Source organism: Myiozetetes cayanensis, unplaced genomic scaffold (genome assembly GCF_022539395.1).
Source record: "Myiozetetes cayanensis isolate MyiCay16 unplaced genomic scaffold, myiCay2020 scf4, whole genome shotgun sequence".
NCBI classification, from domain to species: Eukaryota; Metazoa; Chordata; class Aves; order Passeriformes; family Tyrannidae; genus Myiozetetes; species Myiozetetes cayanensis.
Genome location: NW_026087631.1, coordinates 27,268,194 through 27,285,349, shown reverse-complemented (window position 1 = coordinate 27,285,349; position 17,156 = coordinate 27,268,194). Strand labels below are relative to the sequence as shown.

Below are 17,156 nucleotides of genomic sequence, written 5' to 3'. Positions count from 1 at the left end.
AAATTGTCCTAAATAAAAAGCATATAGCTGGACTGTCGTATGGTTGAATACTTTGGATAAATGTGACTAATTCCGTAGTTATTGATCTGGAGGATTCTTCTCCCATGCCCCAATAAGCTGTAGCAAGTTAATTTGTGGAATGGCTGAAACTCCAATTTAAAGTTTAAAAAGAGTATTTGACTGTTCCCTAGGAGAAATAATACATATGAGGTGGTGGTAAACTTCTGCATGCTGATAATATATATACAAACAACTCTGCTTCATAAATGGTTGATTTCAAAGAATTAGACCAAATTAAAGTAGGATGGTAGTTTCTTACTCTAGAATATTTGGCAATGGCAAAGACACAGAGATAGGTCCTCCTGTTTGTTTTAACACTTCTGAGCTCTTCCTCATTCCTCTGAATATTCAAGACTTCTCAAGTAGAGTAGCTGTGTTGAGGGATAGCTCTGCAGTTAAGAAATCATTTGTAACAGAAACAGTAATACAAGGTGACATTTCAACTCATTGAAATAATTGCCATAGTCATGGAAGTGGATAAGGTGAGTAAAATTTGTGCAGTTTTAAGAAATAATAGGTTTTTACATATTATCTTTAAAGCCCTCAAATTCAATTTGCATGAGAGACAGCATTGTAAATTAGAACAATTTATTTAACATTGAAACTTGAGTCTTAGGTTCAACTTGAATTGATAAGACTAGACCACCTCAGCTAAAGATTACTTTTGTATATATAAACAGTACTTCTAACAGTTTGCTGGATGTAGTCTGACTCTTGTGGGAACATCCATTGTATATACTGCTCCATTTCAGATATGGTTGCAGGATGTGTAGTTTCACGTTGGAACATCTGGGCTGTTATTTTGATAATAAATGCATGTGCAATGTGCAAAATAGTATAAATATTGCTCTTCAAGGACATCAGTGTGATTCACTCATTGTCGTAGTATTGGGTGAATATAAGACTGGAGTAACAATGTCGTGTTGAATCAGGCTAAAACTATTTAGATGAATCAGGCTAAAGCTCTATGCAGAACTGTTTAGAATAAAGGTGCAGTGTTTCTATGTGTAAATGTAATGTTGAAGTTGCTTAATGGGCTCTTAGTTTTCATTGTAATTTTGGATAATTTCAAAATATTTCACGTTTCTGATATGTGTGATTTATGTTAGGAATGGTGTACTTTTTTGAAGGACTTCTGGTCTGTTAAGTGCCATGTGCATCCTATCACCTCTGAGCATTGCTGCAATATTGATCAAAATAAATATTTAAGTGCCTGTGTGATATTTGCTATACAAGACCTACGATCATGTTCCTCAGATCATATTCAGCATCTAGAATGTTCAGCATCTAGGTTGTGTCTCAACATTCAAGGTTTTGCCAGACTTTTTTTTTTTTGGTCTCATATTTTTTTTCTCAATACTAGGATAGACCTAATTTTTAATGCCATTAAGAGATTAATTTTTCACTCATTGTCTTCTGTCAGAATTCTTTGTTAATAGCAAAGAGTGCTAGGGATATATGCAAAGGTAGGACTTGAAAAACATACCATGGTAGAGGGCCTATTTGTAACATATAAAACCATATAGCACTGGAATATTTTTACTCCCTTTCCTCCATTTTCCAGCATGACATGTCTGATTTTAGCCTTTTCACATTTTTTTTATTCCAGTGTCAGCAGACAGTGTGTGCGCGGTAATTTACCATACAGCATCTACTGCTGCCTGGTCTGGAAGCCTGATGGATTCACAGAACAGCATTATAGTGCTTTTCTAAATGTCATGGGCATTTAGCTAAGGCCTCCTACAGTCTGGATGGATTCTCTCCAGTTTTTGTTTAAAAGGTGTAACCCGTAATTAGAATTTTTGCTTTTTTAGTTAATAATATATACTGTGAAGTAATTATTGGATCCTATTATTACAAAGGCAGGTATATAAAAATTGTTTTCCTTTTGTTTGTCAGAAGTGATGTTTGTCCTTCTCTGTGTTTTTTCTTCCTGAATAGTTGCAGAAATAATTGAGGAAATACTTCTAATTAGTTTGGATTAGCTGGATAAATTACAAGCAGCAAAAAAAGTGCTTGATAGGCTACTACAGTATCCTGGAGGTACTATTTATAAACTTAACTGGGGATTTTGAATCTTCTCCTAGTGGAAGCAACAGTTTAATATTGAAATATAATTTATTTTGTTAACACACATTTCCTTCAACTGTTGTTCGGTTAACTACAGGATCATGTCCTGTAAGTGGTAAAATATGAAGTAACTTCACTTCAGAACTTCTAAAATTTTGGACTTCTGTCTTTAACGATGGCTGTGTTTTTAGGTTTCTGTTAAGGGAGAAGGAGGGTGTTGCTATCTAAATGTCTCTGTGAGCATTTCCAGACCACGCTGTTCAAAGTGCTTTCCACAACACAGTCTGATACACTGTAAATGGCCAATATTTTTTTTAGCTGTCATTAGGAAATGGGTTGATAATGTTAGTCTCAGTATGTAGAAGAATTAAGGCAGTCCTAAAAATATAATGCAATTTGGCAGTTAATAAGAATCTTTTTCAGAGCATTCTAAAGGTACAATTTCCTATTTGTGTGTCAGGGTGGATTTGTTAAATTAGCATTTTTTTTTCCATTTTATGAATTAAACCCATTTTCTTGCGTAAAAAATGAGGAAAAGTAATTTTTAATGACACATACAAAGGTAGGGGGGAAGGCGTTTCAAAGAGTTAGTCTGAGTAAAAGTATTCTAGTAACCAGTTGGGTCCTTGATATTGGGTCTGGTTTTATGCATCAGTGAACAAAAGCCACTTAATTGGTGTTTATCCACTCCAAGTGTCTCAAACAGTAAACAGGAATAAAATTGTTCAGAAGTGTCTGCACGTCATTTCCTCACAACTTGCCATGACTCCCTGGTGCTTCTGGTTTTGTCGGATTATTAGTCTGTGAAGGAAGAGATAAAGCATTTCCTTGTATTGAATTTGAGCACGCTCTGTGCTTTGGGCAGAATGAAATATTAAAAGCTGTTTGCAATCTCACAGATGAGCAGGGCAGGCAAACTTTCGCACGCACACAGAAGTGGGGAGCAGAGTGAGGTAGAGGCATCCATAGATTCCTGAATTTAGGAGGTCTGTTCATGGTTGTATTTCCCTCCCACATACAAGGATGCTCCGCCCTCATGGTTTTGAATGGCTGCTTTTAATAATTTTTCTAAGTGTCTCTGGACCATATGCCCTTGTTAATCCCTCTGTTGACTGTGGCTACTTAAACTATTTCATAAACATAATAAACATCACTAATTGTAGTGAACTCTCCCAATCTAGCATTCCTGAAACTGTGGAACCTGCAAGACGTGCTCCTGCAAATCATAGGGTGTGGATGAACTGCTCTCGTTTTCATCAATAGAACAGATTAATTACCACTGGGAAGGACAGCAATAAATAATGGAGCCTGCTTGGAAAACTAAAATACTTTGAGGTACTGTGAGGTGATTAAAATACAAAGGGTTGAGTGTATTGTTCATCTTTATTTCTCTTTTTTTTTTGTAAATACATAAAAGTTACGTAATAGCATCGTGTCATTACTGTTTATAGCGAGATGGTCAGGGAAGGATTTCTTAGTGTTGAGTAATGCTCTTAATACTGTATAATACTATACAGCTGGTAATTGTCCTGTAGAGGGATGTTGTCTGTGGCAATCCTTCTTTATTAAAATTACCTTACATCTTGGCTCACTGCTGAGACCTTTCATCCCATGGATGGCTGGTTTAACAAGTTTGGCCTTATCTGTCAGCCTGCCTGTGTGGAACCAAACTGAAATGTATCTATATTACATAATGAGAAACTTTGTCTTAAGTGTAGGGAAGTCTCCCACTATGAGGATGTCAGCTACCTAAGCCCTAAAATCCACGATAATTGCTGTTTCTATAAAATGCCCCTCATTATGGCACATAAAATGCCTGGCTGCAAAGAACTGCTCCATGAAGATTGCGTGCCGCATACCAGTCAGCATAAAATAAAACTCCTGGGTAAAAAATAAATAAATAGACATTATACTTGACTTCATTCGCACATTTTTTGATGAAGGAGATTTCCAAGTTGTCTGTCAGTGGTACAGCAACAAATTCCATGCGTGTAGTATTCACCACAGAGGAACTTAATGGCACTTCTGCAGTCTGGTGTGCCTTTCCAGACTATCACAACTTCTTAGAGAAGATGGTGCACAAGAAGTTAAACAAGGCTATTTGCCATTGATCAATACTGGGAAAAATATGCAGTAAGAACCCCGTAACCTTTCAAGGAACTTCCTTCTAAATATTCATACAACAATAAAGGTGCAAATCCTTCTCCTTATTTGAAGGGAACTTAGCAAAGGTACATCTAACAGGAGGAAATATGAAAACACTTTTCCTCTGTTACCAGTTGTTAGCTCAAAGCAAGTAATGAAATTGTTTCAGAAAATAGCTGCATAATAATTTATTGACTTTGGCTACACTGATTTGCTAAATCATAGGGATGTTACCAAAGTTTGCTGTTTTAAGCAACAACACACCCAGCTCCCCTTCACCCCTTTCTTTCAGTTGACATGGTCAAATCCCAACACAGCTTTGAAACCACAGTTTGAGAGATTGTGTATTTCAGTTATACATGTAGTAGTTTCATATTTCTTAATTCTGAACCCTTGGCTATCCTCACCCTTTGTATTTTAGAGTTTTCCTGTGTAGCATGACCTGCAATTCAGATTTGAAACTATGAACTGTGTTATTGTATGTGTGCTTTTGGTTCAAGACTCATTTAACTGGAGTGTGGACTATATTTTTCAAGATGAAATATTCTGTATATCCTACATGAATGTCAAATTATTAGTGGATTTTCAAAGCAAACAAAAAAAAGTAATTTAAAACTATCTCTCTCAACTGTGGGGGGTTTTTACAGTCCCCTGGTTATCTTAAAATAGCATATGTTAGAGCAGTCCCACAACTGATTACTGTGAAGGCTGGTGACAGAAATGCTGAATCATGCAAAGGGTACTATAGAAAACTTGGAATATATTTAAACTAATCCAGATATTGCAAACTTTTTCCTTAGCCATTTTTATCTGAGGAGGACCCCCTTTTGATTTTTACATATGCATTTTGAAGGAAGTGTCAGGTGCATGAACTTTGGCAGGTGTGAGATCACTCTCAGTTGCGTCCTAGGAGCAAAATTAAACTCTTTGGAGTAGAATTTCTGAGATTTCATATCAATGTCTAAGTGGCAGCATCGATGTATTGAATGGCCTAGCAGAGGAAAATGGACTTTCCGTAGTTTATAGTACAAAATCAGTTTTTCTAATACCCTGTTCCTTAAAAGAGGCAGGTTCCTCTTCTACTCTTAAATAGCCTAAATTTGTTTTATAGATGCCTTTTATAATATTAACACTGCATTCTCCACCTGAAACCTCATTTTTAGTCTGTCCTTTGAATGAGTTAGAGGTGAGGGAGTCTTATGTTATCAGAGGTGTAAATAAGAGTTTGCCAGCTTCTCACTGCAGACTTTGATACTTGCATCTTCTAACATGCATGACTTTCAGTGTTTCTGATTTCTAACTAAGAAACTCAGTTCTTTAACTCTCTTTATTATTAGACCAACAGCAGCACTGCAGCAGGCCCTCCCCATCATCTGAACAGGGGATTTGTCAATACATTAGAAGTCTGAGCCTACCCTACGAACACATTGCATCCGCCAACCACATATCACTGCTAAAAGAAACATGGCACGCAGGTGTTTAAATTATTTACACTCATAATCGGCCTTTATGTTACATTGCTGAGCCAAGCCTCTGTTATTCTAGTGCATAATTGATGGTGTTCAGTAGTGGAAAAGTTAGAAAAGCGGAAGTAATGTGATGCGAAAGTTGAGTGAGGCAGCTCCAGCTGGCTCAGCTGCCTGGAATGAGCCACCCGCATGGCCACCTGGAGAAGGCAGAGGAGTGGGTTTGGACCAGGCATCACTTTAGGAGCTTGATTTGGCATTTGAAGGGGAAGGATTTCTTCAGCCGAGCTGCGTGACTAGCAAGGACTTGAAGGCTTTTGTAGTTTGTCACAAATCAGGTCCGTAAAGCTCTCAGAGGAATTACATGTCTGTGTGCTCAGAGAATAGTTTACTGTGAATCCTGCGTGATCTGGGATGGTGCAGTGGCAGCTATCAGTGGATGGCAAAAAGGTTGTAATGCCTTAGTCATTCTAGTACAGACAGTTCCATAACCAGGAATACATTATGAAGGCTGCAGACCTTCAGAAATTCTAAACGCTTTAGCATACACAGGAATCTCTCACACACAAAAATGATCCAAAGACTGCCCTATTTTGTAATGACTTTAGTAATATTATTGCCATCATGGATGCCACTGCAATATTAGATACACCCATTTATTTGAAAATATCAATTATGTCATTTCCAGAAGGTTCTGCTAATTTATAAGGCAACTTAGTATCTAATTTTTATAATAAATATTGAAGTATTTTTTACAATAATGCATTTTGGTTTGCATAATGATTGCATAATGATTTATGAATATGAGATAATTTTAAAGGTTATTTTCTGCCCTCCCTTCCCTATGTTGGGCTTTTTTAAATTTTAAGTCAGTAGTTTTATTTTTCTGACCCTCCAGTGTGGTACATGTGTATAGTATATGGTCATGCACGATATGACAGAAGAGGAATGATTGTTTCTCTTTATGAAAATAAATAACCTTTTTATTATTTATTTATTGCTTATTTATTGCTGTATTGGGCTTTGGTCTGAAGTTCTTATTATTTACGAGCAGCAGCAGTTCTGTTATTGCTAAGTTCTCTAGATGAGTGTCTTAATCACTGAAAACCCTGGAATTACTTGTTTGTTATGATCTGGGTGTAAAAAAGGATGTTTCTTTACAGAAAGAGGGAAGCTGGTCAGAGTAAGAAAGTAAGTTATTCAGGAAGTTGTTTTTGTTTGTATTATTGATCTCTATGTACACTGAATTTTTTTGTAACAGTATTTGTCTTTGAGGCAACTGGTGTTCAGCCACGTGGTGTAGTTGTAAGTAGACCTCTTGTGTAACTGGCACTGAATAGTGCTAATGAGCAGGACTTTCTCCACTCTTGTGAAAACAAGGGCTGCAGCCTGTGTAAACATGACTGGTGTAGCTGAAATGGACATATTGTGACAAGGGATGCATGGCCAAAATAATGGAACATTTGTGCACCTCACTTGTATTTTGACAGAAATTGGTGCGCACTTCTAATAGTTGGAGCCCCTGACATAAACACAGTGTCTTTATGCACTTGAATTGATTATGTATTTTTATACTAAGTAACACACTTTCTTGTGTGCCTGTTGTAAATGCCCACATACTATTTAACTAAACCTTGGCTTACATTACCTTACCTTACATTACCACAGAGTGGTAGTACTAATGTTGGTATATGGATGCTGAATACTCACTCTGTGACAATTCTTCAGGTGGTAAAGCAGCTAATAACTTTTATTTTTTCTAAGTAGAGAAAATTAATGTTACATCCCCACTTGTCGTTAAGAATAGTGCAGAGATCCTGACCTATGCTTTAATAAGCTTGTCTCATTAATATTTTGTGTATTAATTCTGCTACAAAGACTCAAACAAGCAAACAGCAAGAAAAGAAAAAAAAATTAAGAAAACGTTGCAAAGATTGTTATGACAATAAAAATAACAAAAAATGTACAAAACTATATTTTGTATACACAGCCTTGTAACATTTAATGAAGCAACACAAATCCTTACAGCTTCTTTGATGATGGTGCTATAAAATACTCTAATAAGCCATAAAGAAGGGAATCTGTGTCCTGTTGAAAATAATGGCTATAGCAAAGTCCTCGGCCATAACATTACGGAGGCAAAACAAAGAGAAAAATAATTAGACACTGAGGAAGAAAAATCCTCAAGCAATCTTTTTGCTCAGTGCTGTGTTGAACAGCAGATGTAAAGATATGATATTAAGAAGTACATTTTCTCAGTTGGAAAATATTTTGAAGAATTTGGTTTCATCAAAGTTATTTTCACATTGGAAAATACTTTTATGTCCCAGAATAAAATCAGTGTTTCGAGATAGTTACATACCATTTACATACCATTTTTTATCTCTGTTTGTATAATACATTATCGTGTGTTTGTGTGTATATAATTGGTATACAAACTCACATTTCTCTGTATTCTTTCTACATCACAAATATATGACTATCAGTCTCTAAATAAAGACTCCAACCTTCCTCTGCATGTGGAGAGAAGGTGGAAAAAAGGACTTTGTGGTATGAATTGGGGTCGGTTTTTCCTTTGCTTCCATCTTTTAATTTTTATTCAAAACTTCATCTTGAGTTGTGGTCCTTTAGTTAAAGATTTAGCAGTGGCAGAAATTCATATCCCAGCTGAAGAAGTGTAATGGCAGTGGTCTGTAGTCTGAGTATTAAAGGTTGTGTATTATAAGCTGTGTTAGGAAAGTTCTCGTGTGCCAGGACTTTAAAATCCAGATGTATAGTCTGCTTTGTTAACTCATACTGCAGTTACCATTTCTTGTGTAGTATACCACTTAGTGAGTCAGCAGATAGAAGTAATTGCAGATTAAGAGGTTAGGTATTCAATCAAAACTTTTTAAAATGAGATATATCAATCTATGAAATACCTTCAAATGTGGGCTACTAATATGGGCTACTAATTTCTCAATGTATCGTTTATGCCCCCAGATTATAGCACTTCAAGGTTTAGTGTCTTGTTTTTGAGTTACTCTCTTGCTTCTAGGACACTTTTTGTAAGATATCTGTATATTATTTATCAAATAAATTTGTACAGATCTAATGTTTAAGATACCTATATATTTAGTAGCTATAAATACCTAAGGGTATATGAAATTTTAAGAGACTCCTTTCTACTTCTCCATAAATAAAATGTGCTCTGTTTTCTCAAATCAGTCCAGCTATGTTCCTCATTAGACTCTAAGAAGGCTCCAGTCCTTTAATACTTCATTGTAATTGTTAATTAGCATTAGCTTATAGAGAATCTGTCTTGTAGAACTACATTTCTTATTGATCCAAAATTAAACTGTTAATTATAGAATTATAGAACCTACATGTCTTTTAAATTCCTCCAGGGATAGTGACTGAATCAGTTCCCTGGGAGGCCTGTTCCAGTGCATGACTACCCTTTCAATGAAGAAATATCTCCTAATGTTAATCTAAACCTCCCCTAGTGCAACCTGAGGCCATTTGCTCTTGTCCTATTGCTTATTATCTGGGAGAAGAAACTGCAGCCTCCTCTCAGGTAGTTGTAGAGAGCGATAAGGTCCCCTCTGAGCCTCCTTTCCTTCAGGCTAAACACCCCCAGCTCCCTCAGCTGCTTATCATCAGACTTGTACTCCAGACCCTTTCCCAGCTCCACTGCTCTTTTCTAGACATGCTTCAGCACCCCAACGTCCTTCCTGAATTGAGGGGCCCAGAACTGGACACAGCACTTGAGGTGTGGCCTCACCAGCGCTGGGTACAGGGGGATGATCCCTTTCCTGGTCCTGCTACCACATACATTATTGCTCATACAGGCCAGGATGCCCTTGGCTGTCTTGGCCACCTGGGCCTTCCTGGCTCACGTTCAGCCATTTGTTAACCAACACCCCAGCTCCGTTTCCACTGAGCAGTTTCCAGCCCCTCTTCCCACAGCCTGTAGTGCTGCAGGGGGTTGTTGTGATCCAGGGGTGGAAGCTGATATTTGGTCTTGTTGAACGTTATTCAGTTCTCCCTGGCCCATCGATCCAGCCTGTTCAGATCCTTCTGCTGAGCCTTGTTACCTTCAGGCAGATAGGTAACAACCTCCCACCCAACCTGGTGTCATTTGTGAACCCACTGTGGGTGCACTCGATCTCCTCATCCAGACAAAGATATAAAACAGGGCTGGCCCCAGCACTGAGCCCTGGGGAACCCCACTAGTGACCAGCCACCAGCTGAGTGTAACTCTGTTCACCACCACTCCCTGGACTTGGACATCCAGCCAATTTTTACCTAGCAAACAGTTCACCCATCCAAGCCATGAGCAGCCAGTTTCTCTGGAATGCTCTGGGTAGTGGTATCCAAGGCTTATTAAAATTCAGTCAAGACAACATCCATATCCCTTCCCTCATCCACTGACCAGGTCACTTTGTCATACATGGAAACCAGGCTGGTCAACCAGGACCTGCCTTTCGCAAACCCATGATGGCTGGGCCTGATCCTGTGGTTGCCCTGTACATGCTGCCCATTTTTGGTTTGTTTGGAGAGAGGCTGGTTGGAGACAGCCATGGGACATAAGCTTTCTGTCAAAAGTCTGAGCTAAATCTTGGATGTCAGGACAACCCAGGCTGGAAGGGACTTCGGGAGGTGTCTAGTGCAGAGCCTGTGCCATAGCCACGATGGTCTCTGTGGCCTTCAGCTCAACTCATTTTTGTCACATAAAACATAAGACCTTATAGTGCTGTGCCCAGAGGGGTCTGTGTGGGGTGTCCAAACCACTCATATATTGCACTGAGTCAGGAGGGACCGAGGGTGCACTTAGGTAAGAAGGTGTCTTACCCCCGACTGCCATTTCCACTACTCAGGCTCACTCAGGCGTCAAATCTTTTCGTGAGTGCAGGGCTTGCCCTCTGCACGCTATCACTGCAGAGGGAGTGCGCTGCTGGCACCCAGACAAATATTAAGCTGGAATTGCCATGGCATTCCTGCAGTTAGTCAGCTCACGCTGCAGGAGGTGGAGGCTTTGAAAGGATGTTTTCCTCTCAATAAGTAAATTTAAACATTTTTTTTTAATTTTATCCTTAGAGTTGTTTTGGATCTCTTTTATGATTTTGTTTTTCCCATTTACTACCTCCCATACTGCTTGGTGTAATCCACTCTCAGGACTAAGTCTCAAAGCATCTTCATATCAGAAGTTGATCTTGGTATTTATTTTTATTTAAATTGTTTGGGATTTTTTATTATTTTTCATTGTGCTTTCTAGGTAAAAAAAAAAAAAAGTTGAAATTGATACAGATACAGGTATTTCCAGAAGAAGGCTGAATCACAAAAGTTGACACTTGCCTACTTGGCTGCATCAAAAATTATACGAATTGTCTCAGAAACTTGTGTTTGAGATGTGCATTTGAATAAATCCCTTCTGTCATGTACAGTTTTTGTCTCATACATTCTTGGTACTTATATTTTTACTTTTTGTGTTCAGTGGTATAGTTCTGTCATTGATTTTGGGGAGAGAGAGATAGAGAGAGAGACAGAGACAGAGAGAGACAGAGAGAGACAGAGAGACAGACAGAGAGACAGAAAAAGATGTCTTTAGGTGGGGGAGTGGATGTGTATTTTCATGGCATTTACCTGAATTCTTACTGGACTTACTTATGACCTGTGCTCATGGAAAGAACATAAGTAGCTGTGGAGAAAAACATGCAAGGAATACTACCCTGCAGATAAAGAGAGGTGGTGTATTTCTGTATTTAGGTTATCTTTTTCCACTGGAGAAGGAAGAATTAGTCCATGCCTCAGAGACATAAAAGATTTTTCTGCCAAAGTAATTTATAGCATGGACTAAGTATTTTTTGTAGCTGCCAAGTGTTTTTAAAAATGTTTTTGGAAGTAATAAGGCAGGATTACAAACTATAAATTGTTATAGTGGGGTAGCTGCTCACAAGCTTGCCCACCCATTCATGCTGCATAGTTCTTTGTGGAAAGTTATGTTTAATTTAACTTAATGAATACTTAGGACTGAGTCCACTCAAATGCTTTGATGGGCTGTTAAATTTACAAATGTCCTGCAGCTGTAAATTACCAATGAAGATTAGTAAGAGGAGTAGATTGACATACATTTCGCATGATTTACCTAATACCAGTCTTTTTTTTCCCCCCTCCAAACCCCCTCATCTGTCTCCCAAACTGGAGGCCCAGAAATGGTGTAGCAGGATATTCCCACCATCTGTGATGATTCTTACTCCTGCATTAAGGTAGAACTACTTTTTGGTGTTTTGCTTTGTTTTTCTGTTTGTTTTTCTCATAAGAAATGAGCAGAAATTTAATATGTTTAATAAGTTGTGGACAACAAATGAGAGTATGGAAGTTGCTTTAATTAAAATATGATAGTAATTAAATGAGATAAAAATACCTTTTTATATACAAAAGGAAGTCAGATAATATTTTTTTATTCTCAGATATTATTGAATGTTAGTTCTAAAAGTAGAACATACTAACCAAGCTTAATTAAAGGCTTAGTTGTGAAAATCATCTTGTGTAATCAAGTAGCTATTATTTGCTTTTACTTATACTTTTTTAAGTGGAAAAGGAATATTTTCACTAGTCTATGGATTCTGGAGTTGGGCCTAAAATATTACTTACATTGTATATATAAGTGAAGGGCAAAAGCAATTTGTACCTTTTGGAAGCTTTTTTTTTTTTTTTAATCTGTGACGGGGACAGCTTTGGCAGCAGATGAAATAATTCAATTTCTTTTCTTCTGATTATTTTTCAAATTTGTATAAAATAGCTGTCAAGCTCTAGAATGAATTGTTCTCCTTCTTATATTCCTGGATTTCAGTTGAGTTTTAGATAAAGAAATCTGGCTGCTCTGATTACTTTTTATCTTGAACATGTCACGTTGTCCTCCCTTCATCCCCTAAAAATAGTCTTTCATTGCATTTGCTTTAATAAATGTAAAAGCTGTGGGTAATAGATTACAACTAAAAAAGGTACCAATTGATAACTGTATGAACAGTTCACTCAAAGAGTAATAAATTGCTTTCCTACAAGTATTTAAAATAAGGTGGGGTTTTTTTAATTGATTATTAGTTTCTATAAAAACAAGTGATAGCTCTGGAGTTTTGCATGACTGAGATTTTGTGGAGAGGGAAGACTGCTGTGGTTAAGTGCTTTTGAGAATAGCCCAGTGTGCCTGTGAGGACTTCTAAAAATATTGCTCTCCCTCTTATAGGACAGTAGGAATTTGTGGGGAAAATATTATATGTTATGAAGTGTAAGAGCTGGAGAGTTTTTAAGATAATTTTTTTCTATTGGATGAATATTATGACTGTGGTGCTATTTCTAGGTATAAGTTACGTTTATGCTCATGATTCTATCTATACCTCCTGTGAAGACAATAAAAGTTGCAAACAGAATGACAACTCTCTATGAAGAAATCATATGGGAGGTATATGTTTCACTGAGCATAGATTATGTGACAAAATTATTAGTGGAGTCTTAGGATTTGGGTTATTAAAATACCTTTACATATATTCATAATTATATTCAAGTGTTTTCTGATTGTTGTCCTCAGAAACATTTTAAAAGCCATTTTATATTACATGCTAAACAGAACTCCCTTATTTTTTCCTCAGGAAAGGAGAGTCTAAGAGAAAAAAAAGCAATGCAACTTAGTAATAAAATGCTGATTTGAAATATCTATAGTCTTTCCTCCTTGAGCTGATCTAGATTTTTTTCAGTGCCATTTCTGATTTAAAGGGCAGTTCTGGAAAGATGATACGTAATTTTTCAGAGCAGTTATGTGGCATTTTATTTTCACTTTTTACAGGAAATGCAGCAAAATGCTGCATTTTTCCGTTTAAGTATTGGAGTTTTATCAGGTGATAGGTAGTGGTGAATCCTTCTTTGTATCCAGGGTTCATCTAAAGTTTTGACACTGAGATGTGAGATGGATTTCATTCAGATGGATTTCAGAGACTGTGCAGTCTGGGATTTGCTTCTGTTGGCCTGAGACAATACTTGTGGCTATTGCTGACACAGAATTTGGGGAGCAGGACTACATGGCAAATTGTATGATACCGCTCATTGGAAACTGAAAAGGACACTTCACATGTACCAGAGGAAACCTCAGAAAGGACAATATTTAAAACCATTTGTAGTTCAATATGTTAGGGTTGCTGGCAAGTGAATAATGTCTTCAAACTTTGAGCACCTCCAGATGTTCTGGTGAATAGCTTTTTAAGTAAACTATTGCAAGTCACTTGAACTTTTCTCAGCCAGGAATCTCAGCTGTAAAAACTGACATGGAAGCACGGCTTTAAGCAATTCTTGAGCACTGCTGCCAAATAATGATTTTTAAATCCATCTTTGTGTTCTGGTATCAGTGGGAAATAGTTTTTATTTTCTCCTTCTTAGAGATTTTTTTGAAGTACTGCTGTACCATTTTTGACAACTATATTCTACAGTTATCAGTCTTTTCTGAAAGAGGATAACTGAAAATAAGGTATCATTAACATAGGGTTTTTTATTTTGAATCATTACTAGCAGATTTTTACTACCAAGAAAACAAAAAAAAATTTCTGCCTTTTGGATAATTTCATTTTTAAAAAATGTATCTGAAAGTCTCCCCACATTTTTTGTTTCTGGTCATGGCTACTTCAAGAATTTATTTAATAGGAGGTATCCACAAAAGGAAAGCCACGCTTGTATTAATTGCTCCGTGAAGGAAAGTGAGAACTTAAATGTTGGGAATTTTAAGTCACAGGTTTAATATTTAAGGTCCAAAAATTGGGTCTATTGAGGGATGTTTTTAGTATCATGTTTAGAAGTGTGAGAAGAGAGGTAGCAGTTTGCCACACAAAGTTGGGCAAAGATCTGATCTTTTTGAATTTGTTGCTTGTGAGTTATTATTTCTAATCACATGCTTGATTGACTCCAGCTAAATAACTCCGACTGAAAAGCCAGGGAGATGAATCTAAAACAGTAAGTACGTATTTTAACTGAAAATAGGGATCATCGTGGAATATGTTCTCAATCATCACTTGACATTCATCTGAATGTATAGCTTAAAAGGAGAGAAAAACCCCAGGTAAACACCATTCTATCCTTTGGCAGGAACACTGCGTGAAAAATGGTGATTGAGCTCTGAGGATGAAAATGGAAGCCCTGGAGCATACAGAGAAATAATAAAACTGGGCCCCTGATGTTGTTATGCTAAGTGCAGTTAATGCAAAGGTACTATGAGAGAAAAATCAGGTGACCCTTTGAAATCTTTTCAGAGGTTGCCAAGTCATTTTGAAGTTTCAAAAAGCTACCTGTAAATTAACTAATGAAAGAACTGATTTTTAGAATAAAACGGGACTATATGCAAATATTATCAGTGTTTGGGAGATGCAGAGTACAGTCTTGCCAGACCATTTCTCAAATGAGAAGATCTTTGATGAGTGGTTTTGTTTTTCCCATAATGGCAGAAGTACCTGAGGAGGAGTTGTGGTTTTTTTCCCCATCCTTCAGACATTTGAAAAGAAGTATCAAATGTTTTGATTTGGTTGGAGTATTTGGTTTTCTTACAGGTGGATGATGCTGCTGGAGCATTTAACCACAACACAATTGTTTTTTGGTTTTTTGTTTCCAGATGAGAGTAAGCTTTGTATTTGCTGCATGTTATAAATGAGAGTAAAATATGGATCCATGTTAGTTCATGTGATAGATGGGCTCATACACTGGGAAGAGTATTTGTGAAGGATAGTGACCACAGACAGGTGTTTGAATGGCTGTAGGTTCTCCTGGGATCAGAAGGTTAGACAAACTGCCCCTAGGACTTAAACAGGGCAGTTGTTTCATGTCAGTTTAATTATCCCTATGTTTTGTGAGCCAGTCACTCAAGTGGTCTGGAAATATTAGGAAATTAGAGGCTTTAACAGCTTTGAGGGCAAAGTTCTGGATGGGTTTGTTTGGTATTCATTCACTCTGTGATAGTCTTAATGCAAGTGATGGGCTGTTTAGGACCACGAGGCATGCTTAGTGCCAGTACAAGATTTAATCGAGACACTATCATTCAGTGGGAAATGCCTTTCAGTCCAATTTTATTTATATGAATTTTCTCTGCAACTCAGTAATCTCTGCTTGGGGTCATTACTTTCATTTTAACTTAGCAATTTAACTCCTGAAGTGCTTCAAATAAAAATATCCTTGAAGGAGTAATAAGTTTAAATAGCTCTGAATCAGTTGAAAATAGTTTTTTAATTTAGTTCAGGCTGGGAGCGCAAACTGGCAGGAAAACAAATAGATGGAGGAGGAAAAAAAGAGATTAAGCATAAATACTTACACTGTGCCATACAGTTAAAAAAGTTAGAGATGGGACAAAAAGGTTAAATATAGCCCTTTCTAGCATCTTGGAATTAATAAATATCTAGTGACAATAAATAAAAAGTAATCAGTCAAATAATGTTTACTTTAATACTTGCCTTTTTTGTTTTTTGGATTTGATTATTTTGATGGCATTACTGATACAAGAGATATAAAAATGTAAGTACCGCTTCCTAAATTAACAATTTAGTTACTAAATGAAGAGAAAACATCTTAACATAAATAAAATACAAATCTCTAGTCATTTCAACCAACCCCATTTCTTTTATAAAGCACTTTAGATTTTATTTTCATTAGCACTGAGAGGCACTTTGAAATGAGTAACTAGCAAATAAGCAAACTGAGATAATTCCAGTTTATATTGTTGAGTTAATAAAACTAATAAAATCTCTACATTTCCCAAGGTTTTCCATTATTACTATTTAATTTTTTTTATTGCAGAAGAAAATTGTTAGAGTTATATAGTCTTAGGCGTCATGGAAATTTTCTTTACCAGTTTTACGTTCCTTTATGACTTGAAGAAAATGAGGCTTGTTTTGTAGCTTGTGAACAAGGAGAATGCTCCTTTTTAGTGGTTTCATCTGGGTGATTGTTAGCTTCCTCATCGGTTTTGTTTGATGTTGTGTGCTTGAAGGTTCATTTTTTCAGCTTTCTAAGAGGATTCTTGCAGCGTAGTGTACATTTTACAGGATAGTAAATAGAAAGATTTTTAGGAGCTCCTTTCCTTAAACCATTACACTATTGTATTAATACTATGACAAATATAAACACTAGTAGTTGCAGTTCCACGTAAGGTACTCCAGTCACTGAGTTCTGTACAGCGTTGTGCTTTGCTATACAGTTGACTTTTTTCTCCTATGTGGTGGCAGAAATTTTTCTATTTTTATTTTAATCATGACTTCTCTGCCCCTGTCTTCTTTCCCTGCCTTTTTTTTTGTGTTTGTGGTGGTTTTACATTTTGCTTCCTCTCTCCCTCTGCCTCTCCTCTTTTTCCCTCTTCTTTTTTTTCAGTTTATTTTTCTTTTTTTATAATTTTTTTCTTTTTTGTTT

At 36.8% G+C, this 17,156-nt stretch overlaps 1 protein-coding gene across 4 annotated transcripts in view; it reads left to right on the top strand.

Annotated features, from left to right (window-relative positions):
- The window catches only part of EFNA5 (ephrin A5), a 208,818-nt gene that overhangs the window by 25,073 nt on the left and 166,589 nt on the right, over window positions 1-17,156 (top strand). Inside the window, exon 1 of one of the 4 annotated variants that reach the window (XM_050328449.1) lies at window positions 11,952-11,989. The exons of the other annotated variants lie outside the window; for them this stretch is intronic. Within the exon in view, the coding sequence (XP_050184406.1) occupies window positions 11,967-11,989 (23 nt within the window). The 5' untranslated portion in view covers window positions 11,952-11,966. Of the gene's footprint in view, window positions 1-11,951; window positions 11,990-17,156 lie in introns of those variants that run through there. 4 annotated transcript variants of the gene reach the window in all.